This window comes from Daktulosphaira vitifoliae, unplaced genomic scaffold (genome assembly GCF_025091365.1).
Source record: "Daktulosphaira vitifoliae isolate Bord-2020 unplaced genomic scaffold, ASM2509136v1 Scaffold_1, whole genome shotgun sequence".
NCBI lineage: Eukaryota > Metazoa > Arthropoda > Insecta > Hemiptera > Phylloxeridae > Daktulosphaira > Daktulosphaira vitifoliae.
In genome coordinates this window covers 55,283,061-55,299,652 of record NW_026099572.1, presented here as the reverse complement: position 1 = coordinate 55,299,652, position 16,592 = coordinate 55,283,061, and the positions used below count along the sequence as shown (strand labels likewise).

At 26.9% G+C, this 16,592-nt stretch overlaps 4 protein-coding genes across 4 annotated transcripts; 1 reads left to right on the top strand and 3 right to left on the bottom strand.

The window, feature by feature from the left end:
- Positions 1–40: 40 nt before the first annotated feature.
- On the bottom strand, positions 41–9,886 carry LOC126910416 (uncharacterized). The gene is made up of 3 exons (XM_050692975.1): positions 6,848–9,886; positions 6,580–6,789; positions 41–212 (listed from the first exon to the last, which is right to left on the bottom strand). Exon 1 carries the CDS (start codon positions 9,607–9,609, stop codon positions 8,239–8,241), a length of 1,371 nt encoding a protein of 456 aa, XP_050548932.1. The 5' UTR covers positions 9,610–9,886; the 3' UTR covers positions 41–212; positions 6,580–6,789; positions 6,848–8,238.
- On the top strand, positions 3,121–3,874 carry LOC126894562 (uncharacterized). Its single transcript, XM_050665676.1, has 2 exons — positions 3,121–3,462; positions 3,701–3,874. Exons 1-2 carry the CDS (start codon positions 3,121–3,123, stop codon positions 3,872–3,874), a joined length of 516 nt encoding a protein of 171 aa, XP_050521633.1.
- On the bottom strand, positions 6,495–7,205 carry LOC126894556 (nudC domain-containing protein 2-like). The gene is made up of 4 exons (XM_050665664.1): positions 7,187–7,205; positions 6,877–7,002; positions 6,580–6,770; positions 6,495–6,527 (listed from the first exon to the last, which is right to left on the bottom strand). Exons 1-4 carry the CDS (start codon positions 7,203–7,205, stop codon positions 6,495–6,497), a joined length of 369 nt encoding a protein of 122 aa, XP_050521621.1.
- A 455-nt stretch (positions 9,887–10,341) lies between the features above and the next one.
- On the bottom strand, positions 10,342–15,780 carry LOC126910420 (casein kinase I-like). The gene is made up of 9 exons (XM_050692982.1): positions 15,719–15,780; positions 14,983–15,204; positions 13,025–13,094; positions 12,779–12,948; positions 12,548–12,662; positions 12,351–12,470; positions 11,880–12,050; positions 11,257–11,402; positions 10,342–11,195 (listed from the first exon to the last, which is right to left on the bottom strand). The coding sequence occupies exons 2-9, from the start codon at positions 15,184–15,186 to the stop codon at positions 11,178–11,180; spliced, it is 1,014 nt and encodes a 337-aa protein (XP_050548939.1). The 5' UTR covers positions 15,187–15,204; positions 15,719–15,780; the 3' UTR covers positions 10,342–11,177.
- Between the last annotated feature and the right edge of the window lie 812 nt (positions 15,781–16,592).

Genomic DNA, 16,592 nt, shown 5'->3' with positions numbered 1-16,592 from the left:
GTGTACAATTATAATTATAATCATTTTTTTTACATTAGAACATTTATTATATTTAATTTAAAAATATTGAATTTTTACAGTAACTTACTTATTATAAAACATTAAAAAATATCTTTAACCATTAAATTAAAAGATTTGTAATGCAAAAACTGTGAAGAACAGGTATTTCCACTAAAAATAGATTTAGTTACTCATTACATACGTTGCATAACCTGTAAAAAATTTTTTATTAATAATAAATTAAATTTTTACAACATTATGTCGAGAAAAATTTAAGTATTGATAAACAATTATTAAAGACAGGTATATATTTAACTAGTTTACTTGTTTTTATGTTAAATACCTACTTCTCGGATAATACATTGAATGAAACTCCTTGATTGTAAAAATAAATAAATGTATTAATTGAGATTCAGAAAATTAAATTGCTAAATAATGATTAACATTAAATCTACAGAAAATAAATTGCAGGTACATAACTAAAGTGAATATATATAACATAGTGTTACACAAAAGTTTACAATAACTGTAAAAACATTTTTTTCCTGTGACATACCATTTTAAATAAATAACATTTAATTTACTGTATTTAGTATAAATTGTAGGCATATATATTATGTTAATAAAGAAAAAAATTATTTATTTAATTCATCTAACAGTACAAGGAGTGTTGACTTTTTTTTTTTTAGTTAACATATATCAATGAAGTGTAAGAAATATATTTACCATTATTATCAATAACATATTTTTATTTAATAGTTCTATGGCTCAAAGCCAATATATGACATGAGAAAATTTGATTTTGAAACTTTACAAATCCTGTTTAATAAATAGGGACGGATTTATATGTAAATGAATATATTTATTGAATTAAGCTATTTGAAATGGAATAAAATATAAATATATATTTTTTATTATACCATTAAAATAATACTTATTTAATTTTACATATTTTCACTATTTCGCATATTTAGAAGTTTTATATTAAATATTTTCATTTATAGTAAATATTTTAGTGATATCATATGTTATAACGTTATTTATTAATAGTCTTATAAATTTTATTAACAAAATCATGATCAGAGGTATGATATTTAATATTTGTCAATTCACTCATATTAGTGAAGTTTATTTGACCGAAACTGATTAGTCAGTGTCATGCGTCACATAAAATCATGTATATTATTTATATATAGTAGTATTTTAAAATGCCGAAAGTTACAACACCCAGAAAAAGTCTTAATATAAAAATAATTTAAAATTAAAAGAATCAGAGATATGCAATTCAAAGCAAAGCTCAGTTGAAAATCGTAATATTTGGATTTCAATAAGTGAAACCACAAATCAAGAGGAGCTTCATGTAGCTAATGTCGGAACTTTACAAACAAGTAGACTTTGACTAGTATATTTATTTAACTCCGTGGCTTTGAAAAAACAAACTACTATACAACTGCTCAACTGTACGAATGATCACTTACAATTTTAAAGCCCGCTAGTATTCTTCATGAAAAGCTTATTTTATATTTAAAAAACGCAGCCTCCGGGGTTGACTTAAATTTCTTTTAGTTAATGAACTCATTTCTAACATCAAAATTTTTTTTTAAAAGCTCCATCCCGTACACTATTTTGAAAATGACATCTGATTTTCTACATCCACCACAACCTATCCTAATGTGTGTGTGGAGGGGGGGTGGTACATGGCCAAATGCAGCTTTTTATTGTTAATTGTTATTGTTATGACAACTTAGAGATTATTAAAAAAATACTACTTCAATTAAATAACAAAGACTATTTCTATTATAAAATTCCAAGATATAATAAAAGATCCTACGTTAAAAGTCCATTAAATTTACATAAAATCCGAATTTAAAATAATTTCAGATATAATAAAAAAATTAGAAACAAAAAATTACTTTTTATCTCAGATGCGATAACAAAAATTGAAGAGATAAAAAATAAATTCAAAATATCAAAAATAAAATTAATATCATTAAAACTGGAAAATTTATTTAATTTTTTAAAATTGAATCTCAAAAAATGTGTATACATGCGTGTGTGGTCTCTTTTAAACCTTTCCAAAAAAATCATACCAAAAGAAAGCTATTAACTTTATCAAAATCTCATTTGGATGAGTGTTTAGAAAAAAATTATATCACTTTTAAAATACAGAAAAAAATGATTAAAAATACTATTTTTTATGATAGTATAATTCTGAGATCATTTTTAAATTAATAAAAAAGAGGTTTTGTTTCAAATTTTCGTTACTGATAGGTTGAACAATATTAAAATAGGATTATTTTGTTCATTAAAATCATTAAATTTGGTCCAGTGAGAGCTGATAATTTTCATTAATATAAAAAAAAAAACACTATCACTATTTTTAAGCTATATTTTTTCAGCTTTACTTCAAAGCTAATATGATTTTAATGAAGTCTAAGAATGTATAAATAACTAAAAAAAAGTTAACCATTAGATCTGTTCCATTTTTAAACACTATACAGATTGGAAGTTCAATCCTGTATAGTATTTAAAAATACACACATACAATTTATGGGAGTTGATTTAATTACAAATAGTGATTTATAATTTAAGTAGACTAAAAATACTGTTAATTTAAATATAATATTAAACTGAAGTCAATAGGTAAAATTATGTTTAGATTTAATAACTTACACAATATTTTAAAACTTTTATTTAAACCAGTATATTATAAATTATAACAATTTTTTAATGTAGACTACTTGGAGAGGTGCGGATAATGTTGTTTTTACACATTACTTTACTAAGTTCCATCTCTAGTCATGTATAAAAATATATATTGTATATAATATATATGTTTTTGCTTGTAGTGTCAACGGTGTAGGGACATCACCACTTAACTCTAGACTGGACTCGTGTATAAAGGAGAAAAATAGATACAATGTAAGAATAGGTACTTGGAATGTTGAAACATTAACTGGTAGAAGTAGAGAATTAGTAGAAGTATTGAAGAGGGGAAAAGTTAACATTTGTTGTGAGCAGGAAACTAAGAGGAAAGGAGAGAAATCAAGGGAAATAGGTGAGGGTTATAAAATAATATACTCAAGTAAGTCTAGTACAAAGAACGGTGTAGGGATAATAATGGATGAGGAGATGAAAAGAAGAATAGTAGAAGTAGCTAGGAAAAGTGACAGAATTATGGTCGTAAAATTGATATTCGAAGAAAAAGTGCTGAATGTAATAAGTGCCTATGCACCACAAGTGGAATGTGATGAAATAGACATGGAAGTGTTTTGTAGAGAGATGGATGAGGAGATGCAAGGGGTACCTGGCAATGAGGATGTGGTAATAGGTGGAGATATGAATGGACATATAGGTAATGAGAGGAGAGGATATGAAAGAGTACATGGAGGGTATGGTTTTAGTGGAAAGAATGAGGCTGGAGAAAGAATACTGGATTTCGCAGTATCGCAAGATCTTGCTGTGATTAATACTTATTTCAGAAAGAGGGAAGAGCATTATATAACATATAAGAGTGGAAGAAATAGATCACAGATCGATTATTTTATGTGGAAGAGAGAGAGCGTAAAGCGAGTAAAAGATTGTAAAAATATACCAGGCGAGAGTGTAACTACACAACATAAACTAATAGTAATAGAGTTGTGGTGTACCGTAAAGAGAATAAACAAAAATAGAAGAAAAATAAATCGAAAAATCGAAGATCCGGTGGTGGAAATTGAAAGGGGATAATGAAGAAGAGTTTGTAAAGACGGTGTGGAATGTCGAGGGAGACATAAATTATGTGTGGAATAGATTTGCTAGTTATGTAACGAATACTGCAAAAGAGATTGTTGGTGATAGTAGGAGTAGAATGCCAGAAAACAAGGAAACCTGATGGTGGGATGAGGATGTTTAAAAAATCATAGAAAGTAAGAAAAAGCAATTCAAAGTATGGCAGAAGAGCAAAAGAAGAGAAGACTGGATGGATAGACGCTTGTACAAAGAAGCCAAGTGTGCAGTAAGTAAGGCGAAGTTTAAGAGGTATGATGAGTTGTATGATAGGATAGGAACAAAGGAAGGCGAGTAAGAAATCTATAGACTTGCAAAGATAAGAGAAAAAAGGTCTAAAGATTATCATTATATAAGGTGTACAAAAAGTGTTGATAATAAGGTACTCTCGAGTGATGATGATGTGAAAAAAAGATGGAGAGTATTTTGAAAAATTATTGAATGAGGAGTACCCAAAATAGACATTAGAGGATATCTCGTGGAATGAGGGACTGGTAGATTTAATTAGTGAGAAAGAGGTATGGGAGGATGTGGCATCAATGAAAAAGAATAAAGCAGTAGGACCAGATAAAGTACCAGTAGAAGTATGCAGAATATTAGGCGGTGTTGGCATAAGGTGGTTAAAGGAACTTTTAAATAAAATCTTATTAGAAGGGAAAATACCAAATAAATGAAGGAATAGTATTGTGATGCCGATATTTAAAGGTAAAAGAGACGACATACAGGAGTGTGGAAATTACAGAGATATAAAGCTTATGAGTCATAGTATGAAAATTTGGGAAAAGGTAATAGATAAGAGAATAAGAAATGAGACATTGGTATCTAAAAACCAGTTTGGATTTACGCCTGGTAAGTCAACAATGGAGCCAGTATTTTGTGTGAAGCAACTAATAGAAAAGTTTAGGGAAAAAAAGAAACAGCTTTGTATGGTATTTATAGATTTGGAGAAAGTGTATGACAGAGTGCTGAGAGAGGTTTTAAAGTGGGTATTAATGAGAAAAGGAGTCCCGAAAAGGTACATTAATATATTAGAGGATATGTATGATGGCACTTGTACTAGGGTAAAAAGTGTGGGAGGAGTAACAAGTTTTTGGGTAAGAGTAGGAGTGCATCAGGGGTCTGCTTTAAGCCCTTACTTATTTTCTATAGTGATGGATGAAATTACTAGAGAAATACAAGGAGAGGTGCCATGGTGCATGTTGATTGCTGACGATATAGTGTTAATAGGAGAAAATAGGGAGGAAATTAATCAAAGGCTAGAGATGTGGAGATCAGCTCTTAAAAAAAAGGGTTTAAGAATAAGTAGGAGTAAATAAAGCAGAGTATATAGAGTACGAGTTTGATAAAGGAGAACACGAGGTAGGTGAAAAAAGGAGACCAGTGACAATAGCGAGGATGTGATTGGAGAGGTGGAAAATTTTAAGTATTTAGGATCAGTTGTGCAAAAGAGTGGTGGTATTGACGAGGATGTAAGACACAGGATTAAGTGCGAGTGGTTGAAGTGGAGAGAAGCGTCTGGTGTCTTATGCGATAAAGAATTCCCATGAGGCTGAAAGGTAAATTCTACAAGACTGTAGTGAGACCCCAGCTATGATGTATGGTTTAGAGTGTTGGGCGGTTGATAAGAAAGTAGAGCAGAGAATGAGTGTAGCAGAGATGAGAATGCTTAGATGGATGAGTGGACTGACTAGGGAAGATAAGATAAGAGAAAATAGACTTAGATGGTTTGGTCATGTTATGAGAAGAGAAGAATCGGAAGCCATAAGAACAGTTGTAGAAATGAATGTTGAAGGAAAAAGAGGTAGAGTAAGACCAAAAAGAGATGTAGAGATGTTATTGAATGCGATATGAGGACGGCTAATGTGAGCGTAGAGGATATGGGAGATCGTGCCAAGTGGAAGTTTAGGATAAGGGTAGCTGACCTTAAGTAGTTGGGATTAAGGCAAGGAAGAAAAATAAGAAGAAGAAAATAATATATATGTTGTCATCAAAAAAAATAAAGTTGGTTCTAGGAAGTTGGCCTCAAAAATATTTGATCACTTTTAAAATGAGTATAGCACTATGAAATATCGGCTATCAAAGTAAACAAAATACTTTATTTTCAATTAAGCTACTAATTTAAGAAGAAACTTATATTTAAGTGAATTTTTAAAGTATAGATTAAAACATAATAAAAAAATTGCTTTTAACATACTTAATTTTATAATTTATTATATTTAAATATATTTTATAATTTCTCAATCTTTCTGACAACAGTACTTGTTGTTCTTATCTAAAATAGCTATGACATAAAATATATATCATATTTTTTACATGGAAATTTTTTTAACTTTTTGAAGTTTAAAGCAATATAAAAATGTTCTATATTAATACAACATAATAGACATATCTTGCTAAATTTCAAGTATAAAAATATAATAATGCATAGTATGTTGCACATAACATGGTAGGACACCTGTGTATTATACAGATGTTTTACCATGTTCTGAAATCTTTAATTACTTTTGAAGCAGCAAATATTTTTGTTATTTCATTTAAAATAATGTCTATATACTATGTTAAATTTTTCGGCTATGTTAAAAACACATTTTTTATTATTTATCTAATCGTAATAATCTAATTCAATCAGAACATAATCTAGTGCAAGCCAGGAGATACCATGGAGTGATAAGCAAAAAAATTCAATACAAATAAATTGATGACTTTTCTATTGTCTAGCTATGAACCTACTTAATTAAAAAAACCTGGATAGCATTAGTCTTGACAAATTAAAGATGTATATTAAAATTACAAAAATTTGTAAAAAATTACCTGCTGTTTTAGCTTTTCAAGTTCAGCACTCTTTTTCATTTCTTCATAAGCATTTTGTTCAACTTTATACCTAGAATCATCCATTAAAGAAGGCCATGGTTCTTCACCTCCAACATAATTTAATTTCACTAATACTATGTCAAGTAAAGAGCCTCCATCTTCCAAACTCCAAAGTAATTCCGCTCCTTTAACTTTTTTATATAAACTACCCTATAAAATTTGATTATATAAAATATTTTATTTTCTTAAAAAAATGTAGTTTACTCACTGAAAATAATATTTTCCCAGCAACATTACACGTAATTTGACTATTAGAAGCTTCAACTTTGACATCTCTAGACTTAGTTCCTTTAGGCACACGAACTTCAATGTGTACTTCTTCCAAACTTTGCCACCATTTTCCCCATTCAGCCTCACAAGGGACTACTTTATTTATATCATCAAAAAAATCCATATTTTTGTTATGAAATTATTATTAGATGATTATTTTTAACAATATAATCACTAATAAAAAAGTTTAGTAACTAAAGGTTGCAAACTGTAAAAATATTTTTATCGAATACAATTTTATATTATCATAAAAGATTGAATACAAAAATTTGTCTACAATATTTCAAAACGGACATATAACCAACCAAGTATTGATAAATGGTTGCTATATTCTTTAGTCTACGATGATAACAGAAAACTAGTTATTGATTATCAAAACTTACGATTTTATATTTATTACTTTATCGTAGGATTTTTCCTATACTAATTATATATCTTTACAAGAAATTTCTAAAAAGTTATTCAGTTATTAAAACGAGTTGAACACTTAAGACTCAATGACCTTTACTTTTAAAAACTCTTAACAAGTACTCCATTTATGTTTATTCAAAAGTAATTGAATTTATAAATGAAAAGCTCATATGATTAATAGTAATTAGTACCCTCTGCTTTATTTGCTATTTAGAGCCATTAGAGGATTTAGAAAGAAGGCATCTTCTCATGAACTATTGTCACTAATTAAAAATAATGAGGAAAAAAGTCTTTAAAGTGTATTTATATTAACGTCTTAGATAATTTTTAGACTAATTGTATATTATTTCTATTTCTTCAAATATAAGGCAGGTTTTACTTTAAGTTTGTTAATTCTGATCCTTAATTACAGTTATTTTTAATGTATTTTAAGCGCTTTCTTTATTCAATCTCGTAAGTCAAAAATAACATTTGGTTAACATTTTAGAATCAAAATAAATTATTTATAATTTTTCCAAAAAAGTTAGAAAAATACTTTTTCTTCCTGACCATCAAATTCAGAAGATTAATATGATTCTTTCCCAGTTAAAAAATAATTCTCCCTAATATTTTCCAACAAATGTTTAACAAACACATTCTTGCATCAAAAAATTATAAAACAGTGACTATATAACTATGAAATTTTCATTTATACTAGTTTTAACTATGCCTTACATATATACTGGTCTAGTTAAGGCTGTTCTGCTGGGTATTAACTGTACCAGATTTTTTTCATAAGTATAGTTTTCTCAATACATACTTAAGTAATTTTATGAATAGCCAAAGAAATAAATTTTAATTATAAGTTTGGAGTAGATATATAATAATTATGAAATATATATAAATTATAAAAAGTAAGTCTTAGAGTCTAATATATAATTAATTTAAAGTTACAAACATGAAAGTTGTTTTAACAGAATGCATTATTGAAAACTTCTTTTTTTTGTTAGTTAAACAATTTGATTCGTCATTAGTGAAAGATCTTAATCCTATTTCTCCCCAGGTTTGTACACCAAATAATGGAATATTTGGAAATATTTTAGATAGGTATTTATGATCTTCAAGCTGTTGTCTATCAATACACTGAAAAGACAATATGAAACTACGCCGCGAGTCTATTGTAATACCCTCTAACAAACAAGTTTCTTTAATATGCTTCATTGTATCTTTCAAACCTGCAATTATTCCTGGTTCTGTTGTTGATGAAATAACATCACTGATGCAATGAATACCATTCCCTCGAAAAATAATTACTTCAAGTACACCAGGAATTAAACTGTTCTTTTTTTTTTGAGGATTATTATAATCTAAGCTTGTAATATGACCACCGGACACAGCAATGGGAATTGAATTATTACTTTCTGTTGCCAATTTTACTATTGACTTAATCAAAGTATCAACTTGTGTTGAAGATCCAACTTTCAAAAATATAAGACCACGAATTGGTGATCCTTGTTGATTAAATAACATACTTTCATCTTGAGAAAGGCAATTTACTGAAGCTGAAGAATTAGAAGTTATAACACGAGTAAATACATTTACTTCATATTTCTTACTGGTAGGCAAGTATAGCAGTACCAGTTTTTTATCATGAGATGAATATGAGACCAATAATTCCATTGAATTCTTATTTTTGGATTTATTACCTGTGTATATAATTCCTTTGGCTCCAATAGGAATGAAAGTTGTGACTGAATTAGGAACAATATCTCCTCTAGGAAAAAAACCACCTGTGTCTCTACTTCTATCATCTCCATTATTTCTACTAGTACTTTCTCTTAATCTAGTACAAATTTTAGGACGACATCTCGATGGTCCACCACTTCCTGGCATACATTCAAAGGTAAAAAGAGTTTTTGGCTCAATTCTTAAATCAATGCAATGATTACTATGCCCAGAATTGCCAATTTTTTTATCAATAAGCATATTTTCTGATAAACAGTTTTCATTTATTCCTTGTTTATATTCTAAAGTGGTATACTGAATATGCATGCGATTACGAAGAAGTATAATATCTGCAACACTTTTAAATGTACTATTAACTCGCCGCATAGTACATAAATCATAGTAGTCCAAATGACAAAGTACAAGTTTTAAAACAGAATATTGTTCACTTAAATACCTACCGAAGTCTCCAAAATATTGAATAGGTGAATTATTTATATTGTCTGTGTTGTGATTACTACATGATGGTTTGCAATCATCTATATGAGATTGATTAATACCAGTAAATAAAGTATTATTATCCATTATATAATATAAGTATTACAGATTATAAAGCTTATTCTGTAAACAGTAATATTTTTTCAGATTTCATTTAAATTTCAATACTCTTGATATATCTTAATTATGTTTTCTTTCTTCGCATATTTGCAATCTATTAGTCTCAAGTAACATTTTAATTATTTATACAATATGTTAGTCACACAATTTAACAGTTATACCTTATTTGAACTGAAAGTAGAACTTTATAAGGTATATATATACATAATACATAAATAAATTTGTTGTTTTTAACATGATATCTTCAAATTAAAATTATTATCATATCATTCTTCAGTAATATTATATATTACTGATAATACAAAATAATAATATTATCATTTATCGCACAAAAAACGGAACAACAATTCAAATTATGATACTAGAATGTTTTACTTATATTTTAATTAATTTATTTAATATTAAAACACCTTAAGATAAATAGAATTTAAAGTTAACACATTATAGTTGGTAACAAATTTTGCTCTATAAATTAAACTTAAATAAGTAGTAGCAATAAAAAAAACAAAATTTATTAATGAATTAAAACTGAAAAAATTTTTAAATTTTTTTATAAAGAATTTAATATGAAATAACACATACAGTCTACAATGGTACTTAAAAAAAATTGTTTATATTCTTGCATTATGAACATTTTTAATATTATTATTAAAAATATTATTATACATATACAGCGTGATCCGCTTAATGAATTAAAACTATTCATTTTATAATTGACGAAAAATACGAGTTATAGATTTATGCCTAGCGATAATTTGGGACAAAATATAAGGAAAAAATACAAAATTATTATATTTGCTATCTATAGACTAAATAATTGTAATTTTGTGTCGTCTTCTTTTTCCTCGCCTTAATTCCAACTATTTGGCCACCCTTATCCTAAACTTCCACTTGACACGATCCACCACATCATCTATGTTCACATCAGCCGCCTTCATAACGCATTCAATTACATCCCTCCGTCTCTTTTTTTTGGTCTTACTCTACCTCTTCTTCCTTTAACATTCATTTCTATAACTGTTCTTACAGCTTCCGTTTCCTCTCTCGTCATAGCATGACCATACCATCTAAGTCTATTTGAAAAAATAATTGTAATTGTGTGTAATAATCAATATTGGATTAAATAAAATTTTACACTTTCATTTAGTCATTATAAGCATTAGACATTTAGGGAGTGCTGAAGTGAGTTCCAAAAATTATAGTTTAGAAAATTATAAATAAAAAGTAAAACATATTTGCACTCCGGGCCTTTTCATTTCAGCCTACCATTAAGTAGCTTAATGATTTAAATACTCATGATTTTTAAAAGTCATTTATATACTATAATTAGCAAATTTAAAGTAATTTTGACAAATTTTTAGTATTAATAGTAGTTTGAATAGTTATATATATACAATGTATATATAGTAATGTATATAGTATATAGTATTACAACTTTAATAATCTTATGCTCAGTTAGTAAACTATTTTTATTTAATTGATTTTGTTAACAAAAATTTCAAGCTGTAATAATTTAGTGCGTATAATCCAATAAGTCAGCATTTTTGTGGCCTCTAAAATTAAACCTTCGTTTTGTTAATGCTAAATGTGTTTTCTAAATTTAAACCTACTCACAACTAATTTATCAGTCCAATCAAATTTTTGATCATTTGTTAAAGAATTATTTTTCAAACAATCGTTAAAAATTTTTCGAAGATATTCATAATCTGGTTCTTCAGAAAAATCAAGATTCCTGGAATATTTCAAATATTCGGCCATTTCTATAAACACAAAATCATATAATTATAAGTTAATGATACTTTGTGTACATCAAAAACCATATTAAGGGAGATATCCCCCCTTAATGTAAAACAATTCTGAGAATACTATTTTTTTAATTTTATCTCGCAATTTTGAAATAACATGGTTTTGGTAATTAACTAATTGAGATTGAATTTATAAAAATAAACCTGCTCTCCTTGATAAAAAATCTAAGATTATCCATTATTTCATTAAAAATTAAAACTGAATTAATGGTATCCAGAAATTAAAATACATGGGGATCTAATCCCACACTCAATAATTTACTGAATTTTAAGATAAATTTTAGATTAAATTTGTTCATGTTGAATGGATTTTTTTAAATTCTCCAAATAAATTAATCGACGTCATTGGTCAAGTTCTACTACTAATTTTTATATCTAGAAATATGATATTACCAAATATAATCAAATCATTTGAACATAAATTATAATAACCTGGATATCCTTCACACAGTGATTCAATTGGTGTGCTTCTTTTGGTTTCACCAATTTTTTGATACCTCTCTTTAAGATTGTTTGCTTTTAATCCTTGCCAAGGTAAGGAGCCTCGTAAAAAGTACATAAACATATGACCAAGAGATTCTAAGTCATCTCGCCGACTTTGCTCTTAAATTAAAAGTTATATATATTTTATAATAATATAAATACAGAATTATTTGATATATTATATTAAATAATGAAAATCAGGAAGGGCTAATAATGTGGTAAATTGGTGACTATCATGCAAGCCTTTGATAACTATTTTACTTAGGACTCAACAACAGCTAAAAATACCAATGGCGAATAAAAAAGTTCTGCAAAGTGTTATAAACAACCTCTTGAAAAGTCAAGATACTTACCTCGACTTTCAGGGTTTCAGTCCATCCCAAATAAAACGAAAAATAAAAAGGAATCAATTTAATATACCTTTTCCCATATGAGTATTAATACTCATATATCGAGCTGTTCCAGTGAGATTTTTATTCTCTTTATAAGGAATGTGTTTATTTGTTTGTGCGTCTTGGTATTCTTTAGCCAATCCAAAATCTAAACTTGTATCATTAAATAATATCAAACAGTTTTATTTTTAAATATGTATGTGAACTTAGTTTTTAGTATTTTACCAATAATATAAATTATGTTGTCTTTTTTCAGTGATGGTCTACCAATAACAAAATTTTCAGGTTTTACATCTCTATATATTAAACGTTTTCTATGCACATATTCAATTCTGTGTAACTACATTAATACTTTTTGTTAATAAACGATGAAAACAACATTATTTGTTAAAGGAATATAGATATTTTCACTTAAAAAGCTTAAAAATCAATTTCTTATTGGTATAAAAAAATTACTGTTTGAATAGCAATCATTAGAACAGTTTTTAAGGTGAACTTCTTATTGCACATAGTGAATAAATCTTCTAGTGACGGCCCTAACAATTCTAAAACCAATGCATTGTATAATTTCCCTGCCATTCCATAATAGAATACTTTTGGAATACCATTAATTGTATGATATTTGTCTATGGAAAATATCATTAACAAATATGCTTAGCACAGAAATAATATGAGTTGTAGTGTCATAAAATAATGACAAACCTGTTGCTCCCAATATTTTATATAATCTAAATTCTAGTGACAATTGAGGCATTTTAGATTTAATTGATTCCTGTAAAAGTATTTAAAATAATTTAATCATGTTAATACAAAATAAAAACTCATTAAAAAAAAAGTATAATGAAAAAATATGTACAAACGTACAATCAGTAAATTTACAAAAAACATTTGATGATACTTAAAATGATATTTTAATGAGTTTTTTAGCTTTGCATCAAGGTTTAATTGGTTTGTTAGTCATTTGATTATGTGTAGATTAACAAATTAATTCTTTAAAGCTTTTATTTTAGTGAAGATGAATTCTAGAAGCAAAAGTCCTATTAGACCTGAATTGTGCATGTTAGTACTTATCCATATGGATAAGTTCTTATGGATAGATCTATACTATATAGTATAGGCCATATAAGAGTGTCTACTGGAATTACTTATAAGGGATTGAGATAATTTTCAAATTTTAAAGCGATCCAACAATATTCATTATCAGTAGTGTATAAATATCTTTTTAATAATGCTATTAGGGTGCAATGAGTAATATAATTCTATAAATAAGTCAATATAATAATTACATGTCCTCAATTTTTGTGCTTAAAATCTAAAAATAACTTACATAATAACTTTATACGGCTTTTAGAACTTATAAGTTCTAAAAGATTTGAAGTGTTCACAAATACCTTCAGTCTCATACACTATTTGCATTTATAATTAAAACCTTCAATGAAATGATTAAAAAACATCTCATCATGAAATTGGTAAACAAATTAATAAACCTTAAATTAAAAGTTATTATAATATATACTATCAATGTGCATGATTTTTTTTATCTACAAGAAACGTATTAGGGTCGTAAGTTTTCCATTAAAAAGGTTTATTTTCAAATCAGTAAAAGTTTTTTATAGAATTTTTAAATATAAAAACAGTTATATAATAAATAAATTATGAAATTTATATTTATTTATGTTTATGTATGATTCAGTGGCGGCTCGTGGTTTGGACGACGCGACGATCGCACTCCTACTAAAATTAATTAAAAGAAGGAAATTAATATTATATTCTTAATTCTACATTTTTATTAAAAATGCAAATTTTTAAATAATAAAATAGTTTTAATATACTTTTCGTGTGCAAACATTTAAGTTGTTTTCTCAGTATATGCGGGAACGTATAGAGAATTTGGACGATCCATACGGTAAATTATTAGTATATTAGGTAATTTATTTTTAGAATTAATTGCTTGACATTATCGGTTGTTATAATAGTATAATCGCTATTATGATTATTTTCATTTCTATTTTCTACTGTGACATTTAAAATAATAATATGTGTATTGTGTTTTATTTTATTATATTTAATTTGACAATTTTTTATACCTTTGACTAGAGGTATTATATTTAAAGTCACATCCCCACCGCTAGCACCCACAAGCAACCACTAGTATAATTATTTATTAATTACTATGAAGTTAAATTTAGGTAGGTGTAGTGTGACGTAGTGGTTATACAGTCGCCGTTAATATTAAACTGTGATGTTTGGTGTTAGTTCCTGGATGGGTGACCATTCGAGAACTTTATCAGTGTCACACATCTTGCCACTATATTTGTTTTCTCAGCCTTAATTAGATTTCGGGAAGTCGACAACAGTTGTAAAATTCCGTCAAATCGTTAAGGCAGAGCTTATATTATTATATATTAGATTTATTTTGTATAAACGAGCCTTGTTTAATCATTCATAGGCCTAATCATAACTAAAATATTGAGCCCCTACAATGATTGAAATTAGAAGTTACTGAAGTAAATAAAAAAATTATTATTAAGTGTTGATTATATTTTTTGTCGGTTTGTTTTTCATTAAATACGTCCTTGTATATTGAGACACTTAGTATGTACGTATTTAAGTAATTTTTAATTTTAATTGAAAAAAATAAAAATAAATTATAACTATACCGTCTTGATAGCCACTTCTTCATTGTTCATAAGATTTTTTCCAAGCCTAATTTCCCCAAAATTACCTTTTCCGAACCTTTTACCAAGTTTGAACTGACTTCCTACATTCAAAATACTTGAGTTTCGATTTAAAGAAATCGGAATTGCCCGATTAGTCTGTCCATGATTTTGTGTAGTTTTTGTTATTTTTTTCGACTGAGACATTAATATATTTTTTTGATACTAATTTTAGTTATAGAAGATATTAAGTTATGTATGGAATAAAAATTTTATTATCATAAAATAAAATTTTCTATTTTGTTAAGAATTAAAATTTATACTTATATATTAAAATGTAACAAATTTTTTATATAAATATTAAGTAACTATAGAAATATTTTTATCTACTCATTGACATGTTTTTACTAGGTTTGAAAATAAACTTTAAATTGTAGTCTTGGTACCTAGAGAAAGATTTTAACTATAGTGCGAAACTTTTGTAAGTCGGTAATTTTTCAGCTCACACAGAACCGATTTCTTTTAACGGTTCGTCAAAATATTACAAATTGTAACTAATTTAAGACATTGTCCTTAAAAATTGAAAAAGATTCCCTGGTTTCCTGTAAACGGGAGAATTCCCTTAAGAAATTATAATTTTAAAAATCGGTAATTTTTGACAATTTACAACTTTTTTTATAAAACTGTCATAACTTTTTGAAACATTAACGAATTAAAAAATTTTGTTTTATGTAAACACCTTAGGTATTTTTCTATTATTTAATAATCTGATTCTTCTCTTACTTATAGAGAAAGATTTAAAATAATAATTTTTTCACAAAAAGTAAACTTTAACAATTTAATTTTTAAAAATGTTCCGGAAGCACTGCGCCTTTTAAACATATGTTAAGGTAAAGCTTATTTTGCGTACCATGACTAAAAAAAAATGTCCCAATGATTTATTTTCTATTCACAAATGGCTGTCATAGCTAAAAACACACTATTTCTTTAAGTCATATACATAGTGATTTGGAGTTCAATTCCAATTAAAACTGCTATAACTTTTTCAAAAATCACCAAATCAATAAAAATGTTATTTATATAAATGCATGATATCATTACCTTTCATTTGGTATATTTTTTTTATAAATCTGACCCTTTACCCGGCATAGGGGGGATTTAAAATGACAAATTTTTCCTGAAAATTAACTTTGTCAACTTGACTTTTGAAAATGTTCCGGATAGTCTGACACTAATATATATCTTAAATTAAAGATAATGTAATATACACTATCATGCAAAAAAAAAAAATTAGACTTTATTTTATCTTCACGATGAAAATGTCTACCAAATGCTATTTTGTGTGAAAATTCTCGATTTTGTATTTTACATTTTTAACTTTATTATGCTATGACATATTGAAAAGTGTATGGATCAACATAATTTTTCTATAATATATTCTATATAACTTTTATAATACAGATTACAGTGTCTTATGATTTTTCAACATTTCCACTTATATTTCTTATGACAAAATTCCAGAACATTGTGAAATACCCTGTATACATAACCATAATAGAATATTTAAAAGGTAAAAGTATAAGGTACCACAAATAACATTTGATCAATTCATT